This window comes from Equus quagga, chromosome 7 (genome assembly GCF_021613505.1).
Source record: "Equus quagga isolate Etosha38 chromosome 7, UCLA_HA_Equagga_1.0, whole genome shotgun sequence".
NCBI lineage: Eukaryota > Metazoa > Chordata > Mammalia > Perissodactyla > Equidae > Equus > Equus quagga.
This window is the reverse complement of record NC_060273.1, coordinates 134508314-134533621: the sequence shown is the minus strand read 5'-3', so window position 1 is coordinate 134533621 and position 25308 is coordinate 134508314. Positions and strand designations below refer to the sequence as shown.

At 41.9% G+C, this 25308-nt stretch overlaps 1 protein-coding gene across 1 annotated transcript; it reads left to right on the top strand.

Moving 5' to 3' along the window:
• Positions 1 to 151: 151 nt before the first annotated feature.
• GCSAML (germinal center associated signaling and motility like) lies at positions 152 to 21488 on the top strand. The gene is made up of 5 exons (XM_046667828.1): positions 152 to 362; positions 12249 to 12299; positions 15419 to 15468; positions 19954 to 19982; positions 20910 to 21488. The coding sequence occupies exons 1-5, from the start codon at positions 235 to 237 to the stop codon at positions 21189 to 21191; spliced, it is 540 nt and encodes a 179-aa protein (XP_046523784.1). The 5' UTR covers positions 152 to 234; the 3' UTR covers positions 21192 to 21488.
• Positions 21489 to 25308: the final 3820 nt, after the last annotated feature.

The following is a 25308-nucleotide window of genomic DNA, read 5'->3' as shown; positions in this document are numbered from 1 at the left end:
GTGGACCTGAGAGTTCGATTTACTCTCTCACGTTGCAGCCTGATTTTTCCCCGCAGTATGCACGCACACGCATGCACACGCACATACACACATGTGCACACGCATGCACACGCAGGCGCACACACACGGCTTTCTTCCCCTCCCCGTCAGAACGGTTCCTGCCGTCTCTACCGCGCCCGGCCCCTCGCAGCTTGTGGTTGGCGACACACAGGCCAGCGGTCAGATGCAGCTCAGATGCAGCGTCCTGCCTCCTTCCTGCCCCTCATTGCTCTGGTCAGGACTGCCCGGCGTGGGGGAAACTCAGGAGCGGAGAAACCGAGTCACAGAGAGAGGATGGGAAATTGTCTCCCGAGAGAACTCAGGTGCGTCCTGGTGCTGGGCACTGCCCTTCTTGGGAGAAAGGGGACAGGGAGCAGGGGCTGGGCGTGTGCGTTTGTGTTGGGGGGTCGGGAGGGTGACGATTGTGAATTAGGAAGGTTGAACCTGCTGACCGCATCCTCTAAGGACTCACCGCTGACCCCCACGTCACACCTTCTCTTGCCTTACTTTGGAACCATGTTAGGTTGCCAGATTTAGAAAATAGACAGAATGCCAAATCGGATTTGAATTTCAGATAAACAAATGCTTTTTTTTGAGTACAAGTTTGCCCCATGCAATATTTAGTGCATTATACAAAAAAAATTCGTCATTTATCTGAAATTCAAATGTAACCGTGCATCCTGGATTTTATCCACAACCATCATGTGTGGCCACTGGAGTCTGCCTGAGTCTCGCTTCCCTCCTCTGGGTACAGGGCTGACCTCTCCGTCCATCAGCTTCATGGGGTTGGTGTGAGAATAAGCAGGTCCTTGACAATCATGCATGTAAAATAATGTACTCAAGTGTTTTTGATTTAAGCGGTGCCTTTTCTCGGTTATTTTTATCCTTATCCTCTTCAAGTGCTTTTGAAGTTGTAGGACAGATAAACAACAGGCATTTTCATCTCACATCTTGCTTAATCTTAAAGGATTGTCTCTATAGCACCCCACTCCCCCATCTGCTCTCCCCAACTGCTTCCAGACAGCCTATTATATCATATTATATTATCTTATATTATATATTATATTACTAGATTTTTAAAGTTGAGACATAGTTGAAACGTAGCATTGTGTGAGTTTAAGGTGTACAAGGTGTTGACTTGACACATTGATACGTTGCAAGGTGATTACCACTGTGGCATTAGCTACGTCCTGCATCACGTTACATGATCATCATTTCTTTTCTGCGATGGGAAAAATTAAGATCTAGCTTTTAGCAACTTTGGAGTTTATACTACAGTATTGTTGACTGTAAACACTATGCTGTGCATTCGCTCTCCAGGACTTATTTACCTACTAGGTGCAAGTGTGTAACCTTAAACAAATCTGTCCTGTACCCACACCTCCTGGTAACCAGCATTTACTCTCTGTTTGGCTTTTTCAGACTCCACATATAAGTGAGATTATACAGGACTTGTCTTTCTCTGTCTGACTTATCTCACTCAGCATAATGAGTTCAAGGTCCATCCATGCTGTTGCAAATGGCAGGATGCCCTTCTTTCTCATGGCTGAATAATACTCCATGGTGTGTATGTATGTGTCTATATACAATATCTATTGTTTCCATATCTTGGCTGTTGTGAATAATGCTGCAATGAACATGGGAGTGCAGGCATCTCTGTGAGATCCTGATTTTGATTCTTTGGAATAAATACCCAGAAGTAGGATTTCTGGGTCAGATGATTGCTCTGTTTTTAATTTTTTGAGGGACTCTCATCCTCTTTTCCATAGTGCCTGCGCCTTATGCATTCCTACCAACAGTGCGCAAAGTTCCAATTTCTCCACACCCTCCTCAACATTTCTTATCATTTATTATTTTGGTAACAGCCATCCTAAAAGGTGTTAGATAATATTTCACTGTGATTTTGACTTCATTTCCCTGATGATTAGTGATGCTGAGCATCTTTTCATGTACCTGCTGGACATTTGTATGTCTTCTTTGGAGATGGAGAGAAAATGACACCATTGTACCCAAAGAGTTGAATTTAAACATGTGCCCTGATGAGAAATGTTTTCATCTCCTTAAGGTTAATTAATATTAATGGAAAGTCTATATGAAACAGCACTCTTGGCCTCAAGAACAAAATTAAACAGAGAAGAGACTGCAGAGGATGCTGACTTTAGAAATGCACAAGGCTTTTCAAGAAACACTAGTGTGTAGCTTTAAAAAAAATTAGAGGTTGTATTGCTGAGGAAGGATAAGAGCTTGTCAAGCTCACTTTTGCTATCAAGTGATGAAACCACAGTGTAGTTTCTTTCTTTCTTTTTTTAGGCTGTGCAATGTGATGATTTAATGTATGTAACCATTGTGAAATGAGTAGCAGGGTATACTTTCCGATGTCAAGTCATCGCCACTCCCCCACATGTCCTCTTCAGATAGGGCAAACGTTTATGTGCTCTGGGAGGAAGCACAAACAATGTGCTGTAGAAACAAGAGGAAGAAGGGGATGGAATTCTGATTTGCAACGGCTGGAAGGAAGGGCATTTTGAGGGGCTGCTGTTTGCATGGCGCTGCACACGTTAGGCAGGCTTACCAAGGTCTGAAAAGACTTCCACGCTGAAGGGATGACATGTGAACTGTAAGAGTTTGAAGTGAGCGGTGGCTCAGGAATGACTCTTAGTTGTCAGTAACTGGGGCATATTGCTCAAGGACAGAGCCAATGGGAGACGTTGAGAATGAGGTTTGGCACTGGTGATGGGGACTCTTCAAAGGCAGAGGGGAAGTGGTACAGCGTGGACATTGATGAGCTGGAGAAAGAAGTAGGTGGCTTATGTGTTAGGGAGAAATGTCCGTCCTCGGTGCGTAAGGAGGAATGACAGGGAAAAATGGACAAAAAGTTAAGAAACTCTTAAAATTTACCTAAAAGGGGTGGTGCAGAGCTAAAATTCAGCACGAAAAAACCAAAGTGAAAAAGAGCTTTACTGAAAGTAAATGCATTTCCAATGGTTCCTCTTGGTGTTTGTCAGTCATTTAGATCACAGATGTGGTGTGAGAGAAAGCTAAAATCATTCCCCCAGATGAGAGAAAGCTAAAATCATTCCCCGAGATGAAGTTTCAGTTTACTCCTGGCCTCTCCTGGGGACCTGCCCATCATTAGAGAATCTGGGAATATGCCCGACATGTCTGGAGACGGAGGAGACACAGAAGCTGGGAGAGAAGCGATGGACCTTAGGCAGGTGGTCCTGGGAATTTCTGACTTCCTCCTGCAGCTGTCAAACAAATCCCCATCAAATCTACCACCTGGAGGAAACAGAAATGATAAGAAACAGAAAGTCAACCCAACCGTGAGTCACTTTCCTTTCTCTGTAATAACAGGTTTCGCTCTCTCCAGACCCAACCATTACCCCATGCCTCTGTGGGCTCATTCATCCCACAGAAGAGCCACGAGACTTGGACCAAAGGCTTTCCAGGTTTTATCCTCAGTCACGCAGGTCCACTGGTGTTGACGGGAAAGGGAAACATTTGTCAAGCACCTGAAGGGTGCCTAGCACGTTGCACAGTTGGGCTTAATCCTCACAGTGACGCTATGAAGGAGGCATTCTTATCCTCAGTTTCATGAGTTTCGGAATTTAGGTTACAAGGGCTTCAGTCTCACATTAGAAGAGGTGATTTAGGTCACTAGTCATGAAGCAGCGAGACTCCGAATCCCACAGGCCTCCTCTGCTCATGCAAGAGAGGCCTTCCCTAGGGTTCCTTCCACGGGGAGGATGAGCCGTACTATGCCCAGGGTCTTCTGGAATACGGAGGGACAAAGCCTGCTGGTGTTTCTCAGAGGGGATGAGGAGACGCGGTGCAGCCTTATGCCTCTTGCTCACCTCACCTATAGGTTCAACATTAAATGGACAGCAGGGAATGCTTCCTTCTTCTGGAAGCTCAGCTGGCACACACATGACACCTAGCATACATGAATTCTCTCCATCTATCCATCAGCTTATCCATCTGCAGTGTGTGCACACACTCACCATACAAATAAGCCCGAATCAACTAAAAATAATGGGACAATTTCTTAATACTGGCACAGAAACTTCTAAATTTATATTTCTTAAACATCTCAAATATCTTGTCATCTCTATATGACGCAGGTTTTCAAAACTGATCCTTTAAAGGAAGAGTCAATAATAGAAAATTTATCTTGCCCCCGGTGGAATTCGACTCAGCCCAAATTCCCACAGGCAACATGGATTTAGAACTTCTTTTTCGGAGAAACCTCCATAATTGAACCTCCATAATTGTCCGTAGGGAAGCCATCCAGTCCTGCTCTGGGGCAAAGTAACCAAAGTAAAAGCCTGGATGCTCCCCAGAGGATAAAGTTCTCGTGTGCCTCTGTCTTCAGAAAGAAAGAGAGATCGTAAACCAAATAAAGAAAAGGAAAATGGGCCTGAAGAAGAAGTTCACTCACCATCTTGTCGCTCTGCCATCACTTTGAAGATTGTGCTCAGGGCCACATGCTGGGGCAGGACCAGGGACAAGAGCGTCGGAGGGCTTGTCCCGGAGTCAGGCGGGTGAACGGAGTCAGATGGCGTGTAGACCATCAGGTAGCCTCCTCCACTTTATGACCTAATGATGAGGCCAGAGGGGGCCTTGAGGACCGTCAGGGACGCTTTCTGCCTTACAAGACACGGAAAGAAAGGATGGGTTAGAAGTTTTCAAAATAAACTTTTTTGTGTCCGTTGAAAAACATTTTGCATTGCTATTTTGATCCAATTTCTAATAAAGTTGTGAGTGCTTTAAAAGTGGAGAGAGGAACAAGAAAATCACCATTAAGAGGGGACTTGAGGGATGGTGCAAAGTGCACAGCCAGCAGGGGAGGGTCTGAGCTGGAACGCTGTGGGGAGAGTCCACCTATTTTTAAATTTCAGACCTTTGAATTCCTCATATTCGCCAGTTGGTTTGTTTATTGAGATATAATTGACATCTAACATTGTATACGTTTAAAGTGTACAACATAATGATTTGAAATGTGTATCTATTGTGAAATGGTCACCACAATAAGTCTAGCTAACATCCATCACCTCACATAGTTACGATTTTTTTTCCTTGTGAGGACATTTAAGATCTACTTTCTTAGCAACTTTCAAATATGCAACACAGTATTGATAACGACAGTCGCCGTGCTGTGCATCACACCCCCAGGACTTATTTAGCTTATAACTGAATGTTCATACTTTGACCACTTTCGTCCATTTCTCTTCCCCCCGCCCACCCCTAGAAACCACAATCTTACCTCTGGTTCTACAATTTTGTTTCTTTAGACTCCGCCTATGAGAGAGACCCTGCAGCGTTTGTCCTTCTCTGTGTGACTTATTCCGTTTAGCACGATGCCCTCAAGGGCCACCCATACTCCCCAGTTCTTAAGTTACAGTTGGGCTTGACCTGTGCAAGACCATTCTCATCCATTTTATTCCCTTCCTCCCCTCTTCTTAGTCTTTTCCCTCCTCCCCTCAGGACCAATTTAGCATATTTCACCTGGAGCCTTGGTGTGTGTGGGTCTTTGGGTTTGAAATGTTAACAGACACAAACGATAATATGATGTCAACTGAGTCTATTTTCTGCTTTCCTTACTCATCAATATCTTTGAGATTTATAGTTGTTACAGTAAATGCACCTGCTTTGTAGCTTCTTCTGCATATTTGCTCATTATCTGCGCTCATTTCAGAGCATTCATCCATTGCCACCCTCCCCTCAGCTCTGCAGTGGATGTCCTGAACACGCCCTGTGCCCCTTTGGAAGGGGGTGCCCTGGGATAGACCCCATTTCTTTTCCAGGAGGCTGCACCCTCCACTCCCGCTCTCTGGAGGGCTTCTGAATCCTCACAAGGTTCCTACATTTGGCAATATAGTGTTTCCTAATTTTGCCGTGTATTTGAATGTAAATTAGGATCCCATCGTTATTTTCATTTTCATTTCTCTGGTTGCTGGTGATTTTGTGGATCTATTCATATGCTTGTTAGGCACTGAATGTTTTAAATGTTTACTATTCAAATAATTCAAATTTGCTCGTTTTTTTTCTGTCTGGTCTCTTGCATTCTTATTGATTAGCAAGCACCCTTTGAATATTACAGACCTACCCCTTGAGTGTTGGCCATCTTAAAGAAAAAAATGGTCAGTGACACTTGTTAGAGAAAGGGATGCAAACTTTATTCAGGACCACCATGATAGGTATAAGGATCTCTGCAGTGGGATTCTACAGTGGGGGTGAGAGGTTGGGCTCAGCTCCAAATACAGCATGGGAAGTGGGAGCAGTTGGGGGTCAGTGGAAGGAAAATTACTAAGAGGAAACCTCAAGGGTCAGAGAAGATTCTGGCTAAAATGACATAATAAGATTCTTGCTGAAGTCAGGCCAGGGTAATAAGACATCACCTGAGGGGCGGTGGAGGATGAGGAACCCAGTCAGATATTGAAGGTGATCAGATATTGAGGTTGGGAGTTCTGGTTAAACTGTCTCCTTAGAAAAACCATGTCTTCCTCCTGTGGGTCTCCTTTACTCCCACACCGCTACCCCAGTCACAACACTTCTGACACCACATGTGTGGAGGGTTTCTCCCCACACCAAGCAATTCTGCAGCTCCAGCTGGGTGTCCTACAGTTCAACTCTATTCTGACACTGTCCGCCTGGAGACGGCGTCAGACCCCACAGGGTTCAGTCCCACAAGACTGCTCCCACCCCTCCTTCAGACGCCACTCACAAGTCCCAGTTGTTACCTGTGCTTCTGACCAATTGGCTCTAAATCTGAGGTTCCCACGACCCCATCCTCAGGTTCGATTAATTTGCTAGAGCAGCTCACAGAACTCAGAGAAACACTTACTTACGTTTGCCAGCTTCTTCAAGGATATGATAAGGACACAGATGAACAGCCAGATGAAGAGATGCACAGGGCGAGATCTGAGAGGGTCCCGAGCACAGGAGCTTCCGTCCCAGTGGAGTTGGGGTGCGACACCCTCCAGCACGAATATGTTCACCTGCGTGGCAGCTCTGACTCCTCTCCTCCCGGGATTTTATGGAGGCTTCCTCATGCAGGCATGCTCGATTGTTAACTCCATTTCCAGCCCCTCTCCTGTCTCTGGAGGATGAGTGGTGGGGCTGAAAATTCTAAACTTCTAATCAAGGCTTGGTCTTTCTTGTGACCAGCCCCCATCCAGGAGCCACCCAGGAGCCCACCAGAGTCGCCTCATTAGAACAAAAGACGCTCCTAATGCTCTTATCACTTGGGAATTGACAAGGGTTTTAGGAACTCTGTGCCAGAAACAGGGAGGAAGACCAAATATATATTTCTTATTATAAATCACAATATCACACTGTCTCAGCAGGATTCTTGCAAAAACTGAACTTTACAAAGAAGTGCACTGAGGGGCCTAGGAGAAGGTTCATGAGCCTGACTAAAGTCTGCCCAAGCAAAGAATATTCATCAGCCGTTGCAAATAGCTGTTCTCACCAGGCATCTATGTACTTGATTCATTTTTATTGACCAGGAATCCTAAATGTTGATGTAATCAAATTTGTCAAGCTTTTGCCTCATGGTTTGTGCTTTTAGGTCTTTTAAAATAATTAAATTTCCTTTAATTCATTTCTACATTAAAGTAAAATTTGCATATAGTAAGATGAGCAAATTTTAATTATAACACTTGTTGACGAACGTGTGTACCCAGGTAACTAGCCTCCCGATCGTGATATGTAACTCTTCCATCATCCCTGCAGGTTCCCACATGTCCCTTCTCAATCACCTCCACTGTCCTGATTTCTAGCTCCCTGTTTGTCTTTTTGTAAATGGACCCAGACAACATGTACTCTTCTGTGTCTGTCTTTCACTCAACACTAAGGTTGGAGAGGTTGATCCACATTGTTGCTTGCACTAATCATTCGTTCTTCGTTTATTGCTGAACATCCCAGAGTCTGTGTTTGTGCAAATACACAAGTCTGATTACACATGCTTCCATTGATGGCATTTGAGTGGCTTCCAGGTTTTGGTTATTATGAATAAAGCTACTATAAATATTCACATACAAATGTTTTTGTGGATATGTGTTTTCTTTTCTCTTGGGTAATTTCCTAAGACAGGAATGGCTGGGTTCCTCTTTTGGGTCTTTATGAAGAAGATTTTCCCCACTCTTAGATGACAAAGCTATTATTCTGAATTTCCTTCGATGGCCTCCTTATTTAGGTCTCTAACCCCTATCAGTATACAACATAAAGGAGGAATTTTTCTGTTTCTTTTCTCTTTCTCTCCAAATAGTGAGTCAGATTTTTGCAACTTTATCTGTTAAAAGATCCATTCTTTTCTCACTGAATTGTGGTTCCTTCTTTATTATGTATCAAGTTTCTACATATAGATGGATCTGTTTCTTTATGTTGGTCTATTTCTTATATTCCTTTACTAGCAGCATACTGTTTTTATTATTGTGACTGTGTAGTATGACTTGATGTCTGGTGTGATGTCATTCTCTATGACATCAGAGAGGTTTGCCACAGGAAATATAAGTCGTGGCAGATTTTTTTTTCAGTACAGTGGGTTTCAATATAGAGAATTGTGCGCTTACAAAATCATTGGAATGGCTGAAGTTGTGGGTTTGAGGCTGGGCCTCTTGTAAAGACACCTCCACGTTACAGAATTGACCCAGGGGAGCTCCTCCTGCCCAGGAGTGATTCCACATTCGAGAATTCCCCACCAGTGCTGTCTGGGAGGCTGGAGAATGGACACTAGAACATTGGTACAGAAAAGGCTTCCTGTCTCTGAGCCTGACTGTCAGAGGAGGAGCCACGCAAGGCCTCTTGCACTTCAGACGGCACCTAGTTTGCAGCCCAAATACTGGCTGTGAATGAGTCTAAGCCGGGTAGTCATTGCTTTCCTCTCGGACCATAAAGAAGGTGGAATGGACATTGGTATTGCCTGTTAACAGCGTCCACCACACGCCTCTTTGTTCTTCATTTCAAAATCGATTTAGCTCTTTGAAGACTTTATCCTCCCATATTCATTTAAAACTGAATTTGTTGATTTTATCAAAAGTGTCAGCCTGAATTGTGATTGAGATAACACTGACTATATAGATTAATTTGTGGGCAAAATGCTATATTTATGCAGAAACACTATTCCAGCCAAAACAATTGTTTATACTGCATTTATCCAAATCTTCCTTAATGCATTTCAGTAGAGCTTTAATTTTTGTTTTTCTTGCATTCTTTGCTGGGTTGATTTCTAGATACCACTTTCAACAATAAATCTATGAAGTATGCTATTTTCTAGTCTGCTATTATTGGAATGCTACTGAATTTTGTAAGATCATTTTGTATCTAGCAGCCTTGCTGACTTTCTCATTTCTTTTAATGGTTTATTAATTCTCCTGGTTTTCTACACAGTTAAAATCATCTATGAAGTTAAAGATTTTTCTGTCCTTTTTCATTTCTTACAACTCTTATTCCTTTTGTTTTATATCATTATTATGTTTAATAATATCAGTGGTCTTGGGCGTCCTTGTAACAGATCTTAGATTTAGTTTCCTTATGTTTTTGGTATGTTGCCTTTACAAAATAAGGAAGTTCCATCTTATAATAAGTTTTATGGAATTTTTATTGTTAATGGAGCTAGATATTATCAAATGCATTTTTTGAGACTATTGAGCTAACCTTGTATTTTTTATCTCAGACTTCTAAGGTGGTAAATTATGTTATAGATTTTGGGCAGATGACCCACCTTGAATTTCTGAGATTAAACCCACCTGATTGTCACGTGTATCATTTTTACTGCACTTTTAGATTTAATTAACTCATATTTTATTAAGGATTATTGCGTCTATTTTCTTGAGTGAATTGGGCCTGTGATTTTTTCTCCTATTTATTTAATTTTGGAATGAAGAGTATACTAATCTCATTAAGTGGATTTGACATCATTTTTTTATTTTTCCACTTTCTGGAACCTCTTGTAGAAGAGAGGATGTGTTTGTCACATGAAGTTTGGTGAAATTTTACGTGAAATCGTGTGGGCTAGAATTTCTTGAGGTGTGGGGGCTATTCAAGGGCCAATTTCTGCATTTTGTTTTTCCAAGACAGTATCCATTCAAGTCATCATTTTTGTTTCGTATCATTGTGCATCGTGTGTTTTCTTTCTGTAGAACTTGTTCTGAAGTTTCCACTTTTGTTTTATTTTTGATCCCTGCTTTGTTACTTAATTGGTCTTCCAAACTTTTGCCCATCTTACTGGTACTACTATTTTCTAATATTTGGTTCTCTATCACATTTGTTTCTGCCCATAGCTTTTCTTGTTTCCTCTCTCTTTTTCCAACTTCTGAGATAACTGCTTTGTCATTTCAATCATTTATGTTTTCTTATGAATATATGTTGGCAACCCATTTTCTTTACATTTCCCCTTATATCCTGCAAATAGTCTTGTATAGCTTTCACTATTGTTATAAGTGTTTTAAGGAGGTTCCTTTATGATTCCATTTTTAAAATAAAGATTACTTAGTATATTACTTACTGTCTATACATATGTGCATTTTTAGTTATCGTTTTATTGTTGATCTTTGATTTTATTGCTTTATGGAGAAATAGTATGCACTTTGTTGATTTGGGGGTATTTTTTTAGATTTCCTTTTTGGAGTTATGATGTCTTAAATTAATGTCAAACATTTGGAAAGTTAAAAAAAAAAGGAAAATAAACAGGAAGCATGGAAAAATCACCCATGATCTTAATTCTTTGGCCAAGATACATCTTTAACCTCAATTGAATATTTATTATTTTAATGATAGAATATTAGTAGATTCATTAATTCAGTTAGCAAATCTTTGTGCATCACCTACAACCTGACATCTGAATTCCGCTTGACTAAAAAAACGAACTTTTACTTTGTGTATGGCAGAATTTAGCATCCATGTGTGTTCAGTAATATGAATGATGTAGAATTCCACTTGGGTTCTTGTTAATGTTAAGGACTCTCTGCTCCTGTTTTTAACTTTAAAATACAAACGTCCTCTTAGCAGGTAAGTCGGTGGATCACTAATAACCTCAGGGAGAATTATTTCAGCAGATTCTTTCTTCACTGACCGGTTTAGGAAGATGGAATCATGAGAAAACCAGACTCCAGGGAAACAGAAAAAGAAGACAAGACAGAGGACACTGGAATTAAATTTTGCCTGATTTACCGTCTGCACTATTAAGTAATCACAACACATGAAGTTGACCATTTGTGAATATCATCCAGAAATCGCTACATCAGAACTCATCCTATGCGAGAAAATGGCCCCTTCTTCTGCAAGTCGGACTTACTGTATTTAATAAATTCTATTCTTTGCTTGGAATTTGTATTTAATAAATTCTATTCATATGTCAATATCTGACAATGTTTCTTGAGCTTTTAAATACCAACACTGAGAACACGCCTTTTCTGAACACTGCTGGTAAGCGGGAGCAAGGCTCATACACCAAAACCTTTCCTGTGCAGTCCTACATAGAAGCCAGAGAAGAGACAAGAGGGGACAAAGACCATTCACAGAAATGCTGTGTTTGCTCAACTGGTCTGGTGGGAAGTTGGTTAACGGAGTCACCAGCGTGGGTGTGTGGCTAACTGTTGTGTGAGCCTCCACTCCGCTCCTTCCTCTGGCCTCAACTTCATCATTCAGTGCTAGCTTGACTCTCCTAAGGATGATGATGACTGATGGGAAAGTTCAAAGAGTGAGAGCACAACATACACTTCCCTGAATGTAGGTGAAGACCACAGCGCCCAGGGATGGCCAAACAGCAGGGCTGGGATAAGCTTGCCTGGCTCAGAGGGCCGAGATCGACAGTCCTGGGACTCCATGGGGCTGGCTCCCTGGAGAAGCTGCACCTCCCTGTTGTTGGGGTCTTTCTGCCTTCTTGGCACCCGCCCACCTCTTCTGGAGACTTGGGAAATTTTCATGCCTGGTCATGACCAATTCCAGCCCTGGAACTTTCCTGATTCTTTAATACAACACTGAGGGAAACAAAGGCCAGACTATAGACGTTTTGTCCCATCAGAAGCCTGGCCTCTATGGTTAATTTCTGAGTTGCATTCTGTATCTGTGACAGTCTGTCAATTCCAAAGGAGAGAGAAGTTTGGTAAAAGGAAGGCAGGCTTGGTTTCATGGTGTGGAAAAATACAGAGCGGGCAAGAACTTTCAGAGGGAGGTAACGGTCTCTTCTTTTCTGTGTTTCCATCTAGTTGCCTGAGAGACAATCAGAAGAAGGTCAGGAATAACGTGGGAAGGAGAGGGTAAGAATACGGCATATCAGAGCATGTTTCTCCGAGATTGACTTCCAGAACCTCTGTCCCATGAGGGCGAACATCGTAGGCCTCTTAGAGCCACCGTGAGAGAGTTCTCTGGTGATTGCCTCCAAGACTTGGCGGAAGGTTAGATGGAGACCATATCTAAACAAGAGAGATGGGGTCTCAGCACACAAGTTTTGTTTCTTAATGGTCATATAAAGCAAATGCACAAACGCATAGCTGAAATAACGGAGGTTTGTTTTTGGTTGGCTATTGCAATGGCCATACTTCCAACCTACTCCTCACATTTATCCAGAATAATCTTTGGAAAGTGCAAGTCTAATCATGCCTTTCCCTTAGGACCCTTCAGTGGTTCTCCACTGCATCCAGAATAAAACCCGTACCCTTCGCCGGGGCCTACAGTCCTACAAGGACTGACCCCTGCGGACCTCTGCAATTTCATTCCCCGCCCTCCGCCCTCACCCACTGTCCTCCAGGGGTTCTGCTCTCATTTCATGTTCTTCAGCCACCAAGCTCAGCCCCATCTTAGGGCCCTGCCCCATGCTGCTCTCTTGGTGCACAAGGTCCTCATCTTGTGTCCTCTGCTTGACAGCGCCTCTGCCTGGCGATGCTGGCTCTCACGCTCTCCCTGGCCACGCTCTGTAGGAATGTGGCTTCCACCCCCGTGGGTTCCTGTGCTGCCGCCTACTCAGATTTGCCACGTCTTTCTTTCAACCTGTAACTTTGTGTTTGCTACTTTAGCTTCTTGGAGTCCATCTCCCTCTGTAGACCGCCTGCTCTTCAGGGCAGTAACCACTGCCTGACTTGCTGTGCCTCTCTGCTGCCCAACCTTACAAGACGTTCAATGGAAAAAAGAAAAAAACAGTGGAAAAACAGCAGCTATCTGGACGCTGACATCTTGCCTGGTTTAGATTAACAGGAACATCTGCCTTGTTTGTTAATCGCGGGCTTCTCCTATCTCTGCTCTCAACGTCTTTCCTAATCATCTCATCTCAAGGTCTGGGTTTCTCTCTCTGACTCAGCCCCTTCTTCTCTTACAAAGTGTGAGTGGATGGATGGGCGTCAGGGGAAGGCTTGGCTTTGTTGGTGGTGTGAAATGGTGTTTGCAGGAATCAGCCGCTCCCGAGGTTTCACCTAGCCTTTCTGTGCACACAGGGAAGATGGGACAGTGGGAGGCTGTGCCTTGCAGCTGGAGAGGAGACAGCAAGCACCTGGGGATGTTCTCAAGCGAAAGTTCCTCTCAGGCTGCCGTGAGTCCGTTCTGGACAGCGTCAGGCCATTGAAACAAGGCTTTTGCTTGATTGTGTGTAAAATGATGTTTCTCTCGTTCTTCACTGTTAAAGGAGCTGAAGTCTTAACGTTTTCAAATACAAGCAAGTCTTTATGACAAACAGACAGTAACTAATGAAAAGGAATCAAATGTCTCTAGAGTTTCCCCATCCAGGTAAATTTTACAGGCAGGACTCACGGAGCTTGGTCAGCTCGGCAAGGGAGTGCCCAGCTGGCTGACTGTCCCAGTCAACTCCAGAAATATGTACGTGTCTTACGTGGGCCAGAGCTGAAGTCAGGGATTTTTCGTTTTGGGGGGGTTTGGCTAATTTAACAGGATGATGCTCTTTGAATAAAATTACATTCTCTACATCTTCCTGAGTCAATTCTGGTTATTTTCTTTCTACTGGAATATCACTCATTTAACCCGTGACTTTAAATGTACTTACAAAAAGAACAGTATGACCTTTTCAAGTCATTTAACTTTAAATTTAGGTTTATGAGGTATGATTCAATAAAATTCATCCTTTTCAGGTAAACAGTTGATAAGTTTAGAAAAACATATACAGTCATGTAACCATCACTGCAGTCGAGATTCAGAATATCTGCACCCCACCCCCACCAATAACCCCTGGCAATTGGGGGTCTGATTGCTGTTTTGCTTTTTTCCAGGATGTCATAGTACCGTCGCTTTTATCTTTATTGAATTCTTGTTTCTGCTTTTCTTAGTTTTTAAAATCGTTGCTATTCTAATCTTTTTGCCTTCCATTTTTCTTCTTACTTTACTTTTTATTTTTTCTTGGATCTGAGTAGTTTTTCCCTTCAAGCATTGTTTTATATTTTTAATACTAAGTTTTAATTGATTGCATTAGTATCAGTATCTGTGTTATTTCTGCTTTGTGGATTTTATCAAAGTTCTTTGTCGTATATTATGTACCAACTTTGAAACAAGTTACTTATATTCTTTACGTTTTCATTTCTTCGTATGGAAGATAGTCTTAAAATTTGAAAATACTACAACTTTAGACTGTAACTAAAATGACATTTTAAAAATTAGTCTATTTGTTAGTACGATGCCTGGCTGGACCAGCTCTCCGCAAAGACGAGCCAGCACTGTCTTCATTGTGCTCCGTGTAACCCTATGGAGGTCATCTCTGTTTCTGTCCTCAGCAGCCCGCTCTAATATCTGTCCCTGTAAGTTTGTGGGTAGGATTTTGAGGATCTTCTCATTTACCTTGACAGATATCTACTCCTCATCAAGAACAGCAGAGAAATCAATTGACTTTCAATATGTCCTTTGAATCCCTCCCAGTCACTATATCGCACACGTGTTCTCCGTAGGTGTGAGAAGATCCATGGTCTGAAGATCTAGTAACTCCTTCAGTTTCATCAAATACGGAGTTTTATTCTCCACGTTTCTTTCTTTTCCTAAATGTTTGTGGTGTTCCTGTTTTTCAGCTTTATTGAAGTATAATTGATCAATAAAATTGTAAGATATTAAAGTGTGCATGATATATGTGTACATTGTGAAACCGAGTGTATGTGTGTACACCGAGTTAATTAACACACCCATCACCCCACATATTTACCCCTTTTTTGGTGAGAGCATTTAAGCTCTACTTTCTTAGCCAATTTCAATTACACAATACAGTGTTATCAACTATACTTCACGGTTTTTCAGAAGGGACTAGAGTACGAGGGGGTTTAGCTGTATTTAATACTGGAATTGTCCATCTAGCAATGACCATAGGTGAAAGGCAGTGAAACGTGTCTTTCAAGCACATTTTCACTTCAGAGAACTGGAGTGTCTCATGTGATTATCTCTTTCTTTGTAGGCAGGAAATGACTACATCGGAGGGAGAAAATCAAGATGGAGATAAGAAAAGTGAGTCATTGCTTCATAAGATTTTTCCTACTAGGGAAGTTGTCAAATTAAACACCCAAACCAGCTGACACCTGGACTGGAAGGAGCCCTACTCGGAGTCCCTGGAGAGATGGCGCCGTCCTTCGTTTTTTTTTGGCTCACAAACCCCATCTCATTTTCTTTCTATTGCACTAATATCTGTATATGATTTATTTCAACTGACACTCTGTGAATTTCTGTGGGAAGCAATTACCAAAATCCTACTGATTTTAATTCATATATTGGTGTTTTAAAATAGGGCCACTTTGAAGATTAGCTGGTGATCAGGGTATTTTTTTGCTCAAGTGCGTGCTCTGTTTGACCTGGTGTCCAGGTGTAGTGATCGTGCTGTTACTCACAATGGACGATGATAATAACAGTGCTCAGTCCCTGGGAACAAGCATCTCCAAGGGAAACTAACTTTATCTTACTGCTATTGCTTCCGCTGTCTTCTCATCTCACAGTCAAGCTTCTTGAAAGAACTGTGGAGCCTCGTTGTTTGAAAGTTTGCACGTCCCCGTCACCTCTCAGCTCATGGAGCTTCTAGTACCACCCTCCACTGAGCATGTGACACAGGCTATGAAATGCATGTATTCCAACAGACGTCGTCATGACCATGAATAGAATAACACTGACAAAAAGTATCACAGTGCTTCACATATGAAATTGTTCTATGTTCGTATATACGGTTGTACTAAACTATGGGATGAAATCTATTTCTCACAGTGGGTCATGTTCAAAAAAAGTTGAGTGCCTCTGCCCAAACGTAACTACTAGGACTCTAAAGGACAGTTCCCATCTTAATCTCAGTGCCCTCTCTCCAGCACTTAGGAATGGTCTCAACCTCTCCCTCCTGAAATTCTTCCCTCCTCCATTCGTTTGGCCCCACGCTCAACTGTCTGGATGCTTGTCACGGCCACGTCTCTACTATCTGACACCCCCCTTTCTCGGGTGTACCTAAATTGCCAGTCTCCTCAGTGACCCTGCCTTAGAATTTTTCTACCCTCTTGAAGAGTTTATGTGTGATTAATCTTATTTCTTCTTCAAATCTTTGGTAGAATTTTCTGGGGAAGCCATCTGGGGGAATTATATTTATTGTGAAGAACTTTTCATACATATGAATGCAAATGCTTCTGTAGTTATGGACCATTCACATTTTCTGTTTCATTTTGTCAGCTTTGCAAGTTACATTTCTTGTCAAGTTTGTCCTTTTCAATTAAAATTTCAAAGTCCTAAGCTTAAAACTATTCTTCATACCCTTGTGTGTATTTAACGTTTGTTGGATCTGTAGTGATGCCCTTATGCTCATTGTTAACATTGTGCGTGTGTGTGTGCGTGCATGTGTGTGTGAGCAGGCATGCTTTCCACCTATTATTTGATTCATTAGTTTTACTAGAGTTCATTCATTTCCTTAATATTTTTATGGAACCAAATGTTGTATTTTATTAATCCTCTAGCGCAGGAGAGTCTTTCTCTGAGCCCCCCTCTGATTGGTATATGGCTCACCCAGATTCTCAGAGACTCACCAAATGCTGTGCCACTTTTGCAGGAAGAGGAGACACAGCTGGTTTGGCTGGGGGCATCCTGAAATAACTCACACTACTAAACCCCAAGAAACTCCACTGAGGTGCGGGCCCCTTTGTTTTCCTTTGATGTGCTGTGTGTTTAGAGTCACCTGGGCTACCTGCTCCTTCCTGTTCACGAGGACATTCCAGCCTTATGTTCTCCATGGAGTACACCATTACCGTGTCCTGTGGATATATGAAATGATCAGTGTTCCCGCAAGGCAGATTTTGACAGACAGAAACTGGTAAACCCTGAGATAGACCAGTGAAGCTGTGCTGGTATCCCTCCACATGTGTTAGATGTCTGCATCGTATTGCTTTAGTCAACTGAACAGACCCCGTTTGCAGCAGTAAATGCAACTGAAGTTGCCATCTAATTAAGTTTGTGACAATGTCCAAGACCCTCCTTTACACAGGTCGAAAGGGGAAATTAAATGAGGAAGTGATCAAAATCACAACCTCTGCATCATCTCAACGTGCAGATCATCGAGTTCCTGATTTCCTTGGGGAAGTTGTGTTGCTGTTAGTGAATTTGTTGTTTACTCTCCGTTTGGACCACACCACCAGAGCAGGCCAGGAGAACCAATCTGATGGTGCCACTACTTGGTCAACACATCTGTTTCCCCCAGGTTTTCAAGTCATGATGAAATTCACAAGATGTATTTATGTACCCTTCAACGCATTGTGAAACAGACATAGGGGGAAAACTTTTCTCACCCCAGTTGGTGGGCTAAGGTACAAAAAAGATCTTTTCAGGGCAGTTTCCTTTGTCCTTTGATCAGCTCTTGAGCCACAAACTTAAAGCCACGATGTATCATGTTTTCTGTTTCTGTGCTCCAGAAGCCATTAGATCAGGTCTTCGTTATATTGTATTCCTCATTCTTTCCAAAAGGGTCTGTTGGAGCCATCCTTTAGGCTGTTCTCCTCCACTCAAGTGACCACAGGGCAGCTCGAGGAGCTGGAAAAGGCAAAGAAATGGAGGCTCCCTTAGAGTTTCCAGAACAGAATGCAGCCCTGTCCACACCTTGACTTTAGCCCAGGGAGACTCAGTTCAGAATTCTGATCTGCAGAACTGTCAGGCAATGAGTGCGTTGTTTTAAGCCCTCAGGTTTGTGACTATTGGTTACAGCAGCAATAGGAGACTAGTACAACCTGAAACGCTACAGCCATTTCAGACGGCCCCTCCTGAGATCGGTTTCTGGGCGGCCACTCTAGTCAACAGTTGGAAGTGCCCTCAGCTCTGTGAGCTGCAGTATCGAGCCCAGACTTTCTGGTAGGCGCACCAATATCTAGACATTCATTCAGGCCCATACCGTCCGTGGGCTTTCCTTCATAGTCTAGGACTCACAGAATCAACTCAGTAACAACCCCGAGTGGCTGAATTCACATTTTTGTTTGTTTGATTTTAGCAGATGGTGAACAAATTGAATAAAAATAGATCAATAAAAAGGTCGACATTCCCTTTCTGTTATCATCCACTCCATTTTGAGGGCACACTTGGGTCTGATTTTCATTTTCAGTCTGAATAGGTTGATGTGTTCTTGCTGAGGGACACTGCTTGGCTTTCCTTTGCACGATGACTTCCCCAGGCTTTCAGTCAAGGAAGGAAGCGCTTCACAATCCAGGACCCAAGGGAGCACCTCATCTGACAAGAGACAGATGGTTGGCGGTTGGGTTTCAGGTTAATTGTCGTCATCAGAAATTCATTCAGATATTCCTGTTCTGATTCTAAGCTCACATTCTTTTCCAATCAATGCACTAACTTCAAGTAAGAAGTCTTTGCAGGGTGTCAATTCAACTGACCTTTATCATAGTGATGGCATGTTCCACATTTTTCATCTGAAACTAAATATGCTGATTCATAAACATTTTAACATCTTCAGCACCTCTAGCAGCAAGCACTTCACCCACTAGTCTTTTGTTTCTTCACGCCCTTCATACTGACACTTGCTTCTCCAGACTGCTATCTCTAAGCCTATAATTGAATTGTATTCAGGCTACATAATTCCCTCAGTTTATGGTTATGAAACAATATTAAAGTCGAAACATATTTGTTTAAGCAAATCATTACATATGACTACATTCATAAGGATATGTAATTATGCAGATATACATAGCATTTTCGTATTTGAAATCAGTGCTTTGAACATAACTTTTTATTTGTAAAGAATGGTTGGCTATTACAAATTATTAGCATACTGTTGTTTTACAGAATCTGTTTAATTTATTCTAAGATTTTGCTAGGAATTACTTTCAAGCTTATTAGGTTATAGATTTCAGAATCAGTCAATGTTCCTCTTATAAACTGGGATTTTTGCTGTATTTAGTATTCTATGACCTCCCTAATTCTAGCTTGTTTATTAAAAATATTAGTAATGGATCTCAGATTACCATGTTTATAAATTGCTTCAGTATTCACAGATACAATCCACCTGAGTCTGTATGTGTGGATTTAACTGGAAATAGTTACTCTTGTCGTTTCAGTGCCTAGCTCAATAACAATGGTTCATTGTGAAGAATAACATGATTTTCCTGTGATACTTTTATAGTATTTATATCCTAAATTCATAGCTATAATCATTCTTTCTTCATACTTGCCATGCTCTGTTGTCACAGCGTGTTTGTGGACAAAATTTTATTACTCAATTCCAAAATCCAGTTTCATTTGGCAGCGTTGGTACCATTTACGGAGAAATACACGATCGACGCTGCGCCTGAGTGTGCGTTCTCCCTCGGTCTTGTCGTACAGGCTCAAGACCCCCGACAGTGACGGGAGATAACACCAGAGTCTGGATGGTGGGCCTCTGCACTCTTGTCCCGCATTCTGCCCTTCCACCTTCCCCACCCCCACCTGTGGTGGTCAAAACTCTTAGGTTGCTTTCCTTTCCTTTTTATCCTCCAGGTAAAGAAGCTCCATCCAGTTCTGATCAGGTAATAAAAAAATTATTACATTCTTCTGATAGATGTCAAGATGCAGATGACTTCAACTAAGCGTAGCCATAGATCTTCCTTTGCTTGAGATTTCTGAGTGGATTTACCAAAGTCTTTCTTATTTTAATATCCTCGGAAATTTTAATGAAGAAAGGGAAAGATTTTTTAAAATTTTAAATCTTTTAACTGATTTAGCTGATTGGCAAGTTCTTATTGTTGTCCCAGTACTACTGAAGTCTACCATTTTAATTTTCAAAACTATTATAACAAAATAAGTGAAATCAAATAAATTTACTCTTATAATCTGAACACCATAAAACATTAGTTCTTTTTTAGCTTTCCACATTCCCTTCCAATCATTAAGTCCAGGAATTAGCATTTATATTTATAAACATGCTGGATATCAATAAATATATGAAAAAAATATTTATTCCTTTTATTGCTACATCACAAGCATTTTATCAATTTAATTAGTATGTGGCATCTTAATGTTTTAATTTTTCTTTCACAGTCTACACAGTTGAAAATGTATTTAAACTCTAACTTTTATTAGTTGTATTTTATCTTATGAAAATTTATTGTTATGTAACTTGACTAATTACTTATTGAGGTCTGATTGTTGCACATATTGTGTCTCGGTGTGTGTGACCTGAGGCACAGAACTGCTTGCCTCTGGATGTTCAGAAGGATGATGGTGTCCTTCCTTCCTCTTTTATTGTTTGAGGTAAAGTGGAAGCAGAATGAGAAGTAGCTTGGAGCACAGTATGTGTTGCTAAAATGAGGTCTCTAAGACATCAGGGATGAAAAAGTGCTTTGGATGCCTGAGGGGTGCGATGGCCGTCAGACAATAGAGGAGTAGGGGGCACTGGGTTCAGATCTGAGGGATGATCCTGCACCCTTGACTTGTCTTTCTTTTGTGCTGGGCAGGGCAACGAGACTAGCTGTGGTTCTGAAGAAGTGTCTTACTCCGTCATTAACCACAGGAGGCCGTCTCTGAGCTCCAACGACGATGGTTATGAGAACGTTGATCCCACCACAGAGAGAGTCAGACCCCTGAGAGAAGGGTCAGAAACAGAATACACCCTTCTCAGGCTGACATGCCTTACCAGGCCTTCCTCCTGCACCCCCGAGAATGATTACGAAGTCGTGCTTCCTTGGCAGCACCCTCATACCTCATCTTCTTCCAGCAACAGACACGACACAGAATAGCTGCCTCCGGGGGAGTCTTTCTCTCCCAGCATTCACAAAACATTCATTTCTGGCCAGAGTTTAGAAATAATATCCTTCTATTATATTGCCTTGGTAAACTCTGAAACGTGGTGTCTCTGTGGTATCAATTGAAATAGTGACAAAGTATTCTACATCATTTTGTTTGTAAAATTTGAGGACATGGAGATGGTGTGGAAAGCTTCCTAGGACAATCCTGCTCTCCAAATTTCAAATGCCAGCATCCCCACCCTAATTGTCTATTTCATTGTCAAGGTGTAAGCTACTCAATAAAGATGAATGGATAAAGAAGTTGTGGTGGATATATATACACACACACACAATGGAATATTACTCAGCTATTTAAAAAAAGAATGAAATCTTTCCATTTGCAGCAACATGGATGGACTTAAGGGCCTTCTGCTAAGTGAAAAAAGTCAAAGACAAATACGGTATGATCTCACTTATATGTGGAATCTAAAAAAAAAAAAATGAACTCATAGATTCGGAGAACAGACTGGTGGTTGCCAGAGGAGGGGGTGGGGAGTGGCAGAAATGCATGACAGGATCAAAATCTACAAACTTCCAGTTGTAAAATCAATAAGTCGAGGAGATGTAACGCGTTGCCTGGTGACTATAGTTAATGATACTGCATTGCATATTTGAAAGTTGGTAAGAGAGTAAATCTTGAAACTTCTCATCACAAGAAAAAGAAATTTTTGTAAATACGTAAGGTGACGGAAAAAAAGCCAACCCAGGGCTCCCAGTGTGTGCACAAGCTCCTTTCTGGGAGTTACCAGCAGGTGGAGTGAGGCGGGGGCAGAGCACAGAGACAGTGCTCCCCTCAGGTCTCTGGAGAGGATTACGGCGGCCGTTGGCTGTGTGGTTAATCAGAAGTCTGCCCCTCCGGCCACAGCTGTGAGATCCTTGTGACCTGGAGGAGGCCGGGGTAGAGCCTGGAAACAGTGTCTCTGCCGTCTTTGGAGAACATTTCAGTTGGCCCCTAGATCTGTGTGAGTGTTGAAAGTTGGGGTGCCTGATGTGGGGTTCAACCCTTCACTCCTCACTGGGAAGCTGGGCGTTGTGAGTTCCCTCTCGATTGTGGGTCGCTGCACCAGGGGTGGGGCTTATGGTGAGGTTGTGGCTCAGCCTCTCCCACCATTTAGACGTGGAGTTTGCTCATTCAGCTGATGTGCAGGAGGGGCTCAGCTCGTTTCCGGATTTCTGTGAGAGGGAAGTGTTCCGTATGTAGCTGTAGATTCAGTGTGTCTGGGAGGAGGTGTGTGCAGGGTCCTGCTGGGTCACCATCGTGCACTGGAGCTCTTGTGCCTTCAACTCTTGGTGGACAACTGGCTTTCGCAGTTTTTGATGCTTTTAAACAGTGCTGCTATGTGCGTGTCTCGTGTATTCTTGTGCGTATCCACCCAGTTTCCTCTAGGGATCCTAGAGGCGGGATTGCTGGGCAGCAGTACATGTAGATGTTCAGTTCCACTGGAAAAGCCTGCATGATCCCTCCACGGACATTCCGAGCTCCCACCGTCGTTGTTTCAGAGTTTTTGATGCTGCACATGCTTGTCTACCCTTCACATTGTCAGCCTTTTACATTTTGTCAAATCTTATAGATAGATGTGCAATGGTAGACGGAATTGTTTTAATCTATGTTTCCCTCAAAAACCTTTATTTATTGACTTATTTTATGAAGCACATATTCAGTCATTTGGCCCATCTGTCCCATTGGGTTTTACGTTTTTATTGATTTCCAAGATGTGTTTATGTATGCTGGATACGAGTCCTTTGTTATTTATATGTTGTAAATATCCTCTAGTCAAATAGCTTCTCTTTAACTTTTTTAAATGAATTTCTTAATTGTCCTCTTATTAAATTTCTCAGTCTCTTACTTAGTTTAGTACTTTTTGTGTCTTGCTTAAGAACAAATAAAATATAATGATAAATTCCAATATTCCTTTCTATTCTCTTCATTGTTTTTCCTCTTAAATTTATACCTGTAATCCACTGGGTGTTTTATGTATAATGTTGAGATAGTAGTGCAATTTCATTTTTTATTATGGTAAAATATACCTAACAAATGTTTTATTGTTATAAAATATACATAACATAAAGATGGCACTTTCTGTTCTTTTGGTTTTTTTGTTTTTTGCTGAGGAAGATTCGCCCTGAGCTAACATCTATTGTCAATCTTCCTCCCTTTTTTTTTTTTGTGAAGAGGATTAACCCTGAGCTAACATCTGCCACCAATCCTCCTCTTTTTGCTGAGGAAGATTGGCCCTGAGCTAATATCCATGTCCATCTTCCTCTACTTTATATGTGGGATGCCTGCCACAGCGTGGCTTGACAAGCAGTGCAAAGGTCCGCACTTGGGATCTGAACTGGTGAACCCTGGGCCACCAAAGCAGAACATGCGAACTTAACCACTGGCCCCAAAGATGGCACGTTTCTAAGTTTACAGTTCAGTGGCACTAAATATAATCACAGTGTTGTGCAACCATCACTTCTCTCCATTTCTAGACTTCTCCATCATCCCAAACAGAAACCCTTTAGCAATTTTATTTTTATTTGGGCAGCTAATTGGCCTAGGACTACTTACTAAAAAGGCATCTCGGGGGCTGGTCCCGCGGTAAAGTGGTTAAGTTTGCACACTCCACTTCGGCGTCTTGGGTTTGCGGGTTCAGATCCTGGGCGTTGACCTACATGACTCGTTAGCCATGTTGGGGCAGTAGCCCACATATTGAGGAAGATGGGCACAGATGTTAGCTCAGGGCTAATCTTCCTCCAGTAAAAAATGAGGAAGATTGCCAACAGATATTAGCTTACGGATAGTCTTCCTCAGCAAAACAACAACAACAAAAAAACAAAGACATCTCTTTCCCTTCCTGACCTGCCCAGCCCACTGATGATAAATCATGGATGCATGTTCTTGTCTCTGGGCTTTTTCTTCCCTCTTTTGACCTATTTACCTCTCTGTGCCTGGATACCACATACTCTTAATCACTATTTTAGAAGGTCTTGATAAATGGAACAATGAAGTCCTCCAATTTTTTTTGTCTTTTCCATCCAACATTCCAAGTTTTTTTACTTTTTCCATCCCACTGAGTTTCCATATAAATTTAAGAATTAGCTTATCATGTGTCAACAAAGCTTATTATATTTTATGTTATTATACTGAATCTATAATTGGTTCTTCTCCTTTTGCTCTGTCCTTCTTGATTAAAATTTTAAAATGTCTTAACTGTCATAATGGAAAGTGGGTGAGAGAGATTCATGCTCTCAATCTGTCGTGTGTATCTTCAGTCCTATTTATTTCTCCATAACACTGTGCATACACTTCCTTTTTAAAAAAAAAACAATGATAAGAGAACAGCTGTCCCCACCACCCAGCTTAACATAACAGAATATCACCACTGGCTTCTCAACCTCCTGGTGCAATATCATCTCTCTTTCTTTCCCAAAAAGTTAAGCGTAGATTTTCCATCAAAATAAGGAAAAACTAAATAATATTTCCACTTTACTTCAAATTCCTAATGAGATTATTTTCTCTAGGATGAAATCAAACGGCACGCTGCAGTGTGGAGCCTCTACGACACTGCGGCTGGCCCGCTGGCCGTCAACCTCCCCCTCCCCACTCTCTCACGCCCTCGCTAGGTTCCAGTCTTGAAAAACTACTTGCAAACACCTCTTATGCTTTTTGGTTTCTGAGATTTTTGTTCATTCTCTTCCTGTTTCCTGAATAGTTTCTTCGCTTCCTTTTCTCACGTTTTGGCTAATTTCTACTTCTTTTTCAATGAACACCTCTTTTTCAAAAAAGCTCTTTTGTCCTTTCAAAGTCTAAATCCTTGTTCTCTTCCCTTACGTGGTGACAAGATAACTAGACACTGAGTTGGCTTTACACAATGGATCAATCTGTCTTCTATTATCATGTGACCTACAGGAGGGCAAGTTCATTGCTACGTCTCTATTTTCTTGAGCAGTGGCTAGAAGAAGATAAATACTTAAGAAACGACTATGAAATGAAACTCTGTTTACTAATACCTGGATAAGATTTACTTATTTAATACTTGATTTAATTCAGTAGGTATTATTCCAGAGGAGTAAAAAAGATTAG

Coding starts and splice junctions, on each gene's coding strand:
- GCSAML (XM_046667828.1), top strand. CDS start 235: ATGCAGCGTCCTGCCTCCTTCCTGCCCCTCATTGCTCTGGTCAGGACT. Junction 12,300..15,418: donor AATAACGTGGGAAGGAGAGG/GTAAGAATACGG, acceptor CTTTCTTTGTAG/GCAGGAAATGACTACATCGG. Junction 15,469..19,953: donor TCAAGATGGAGATAAGAAAA/GTGAGTCATTGC, acceptor TTTATCCTCCAG/GTAAAGAAGCTCCATCCAGT.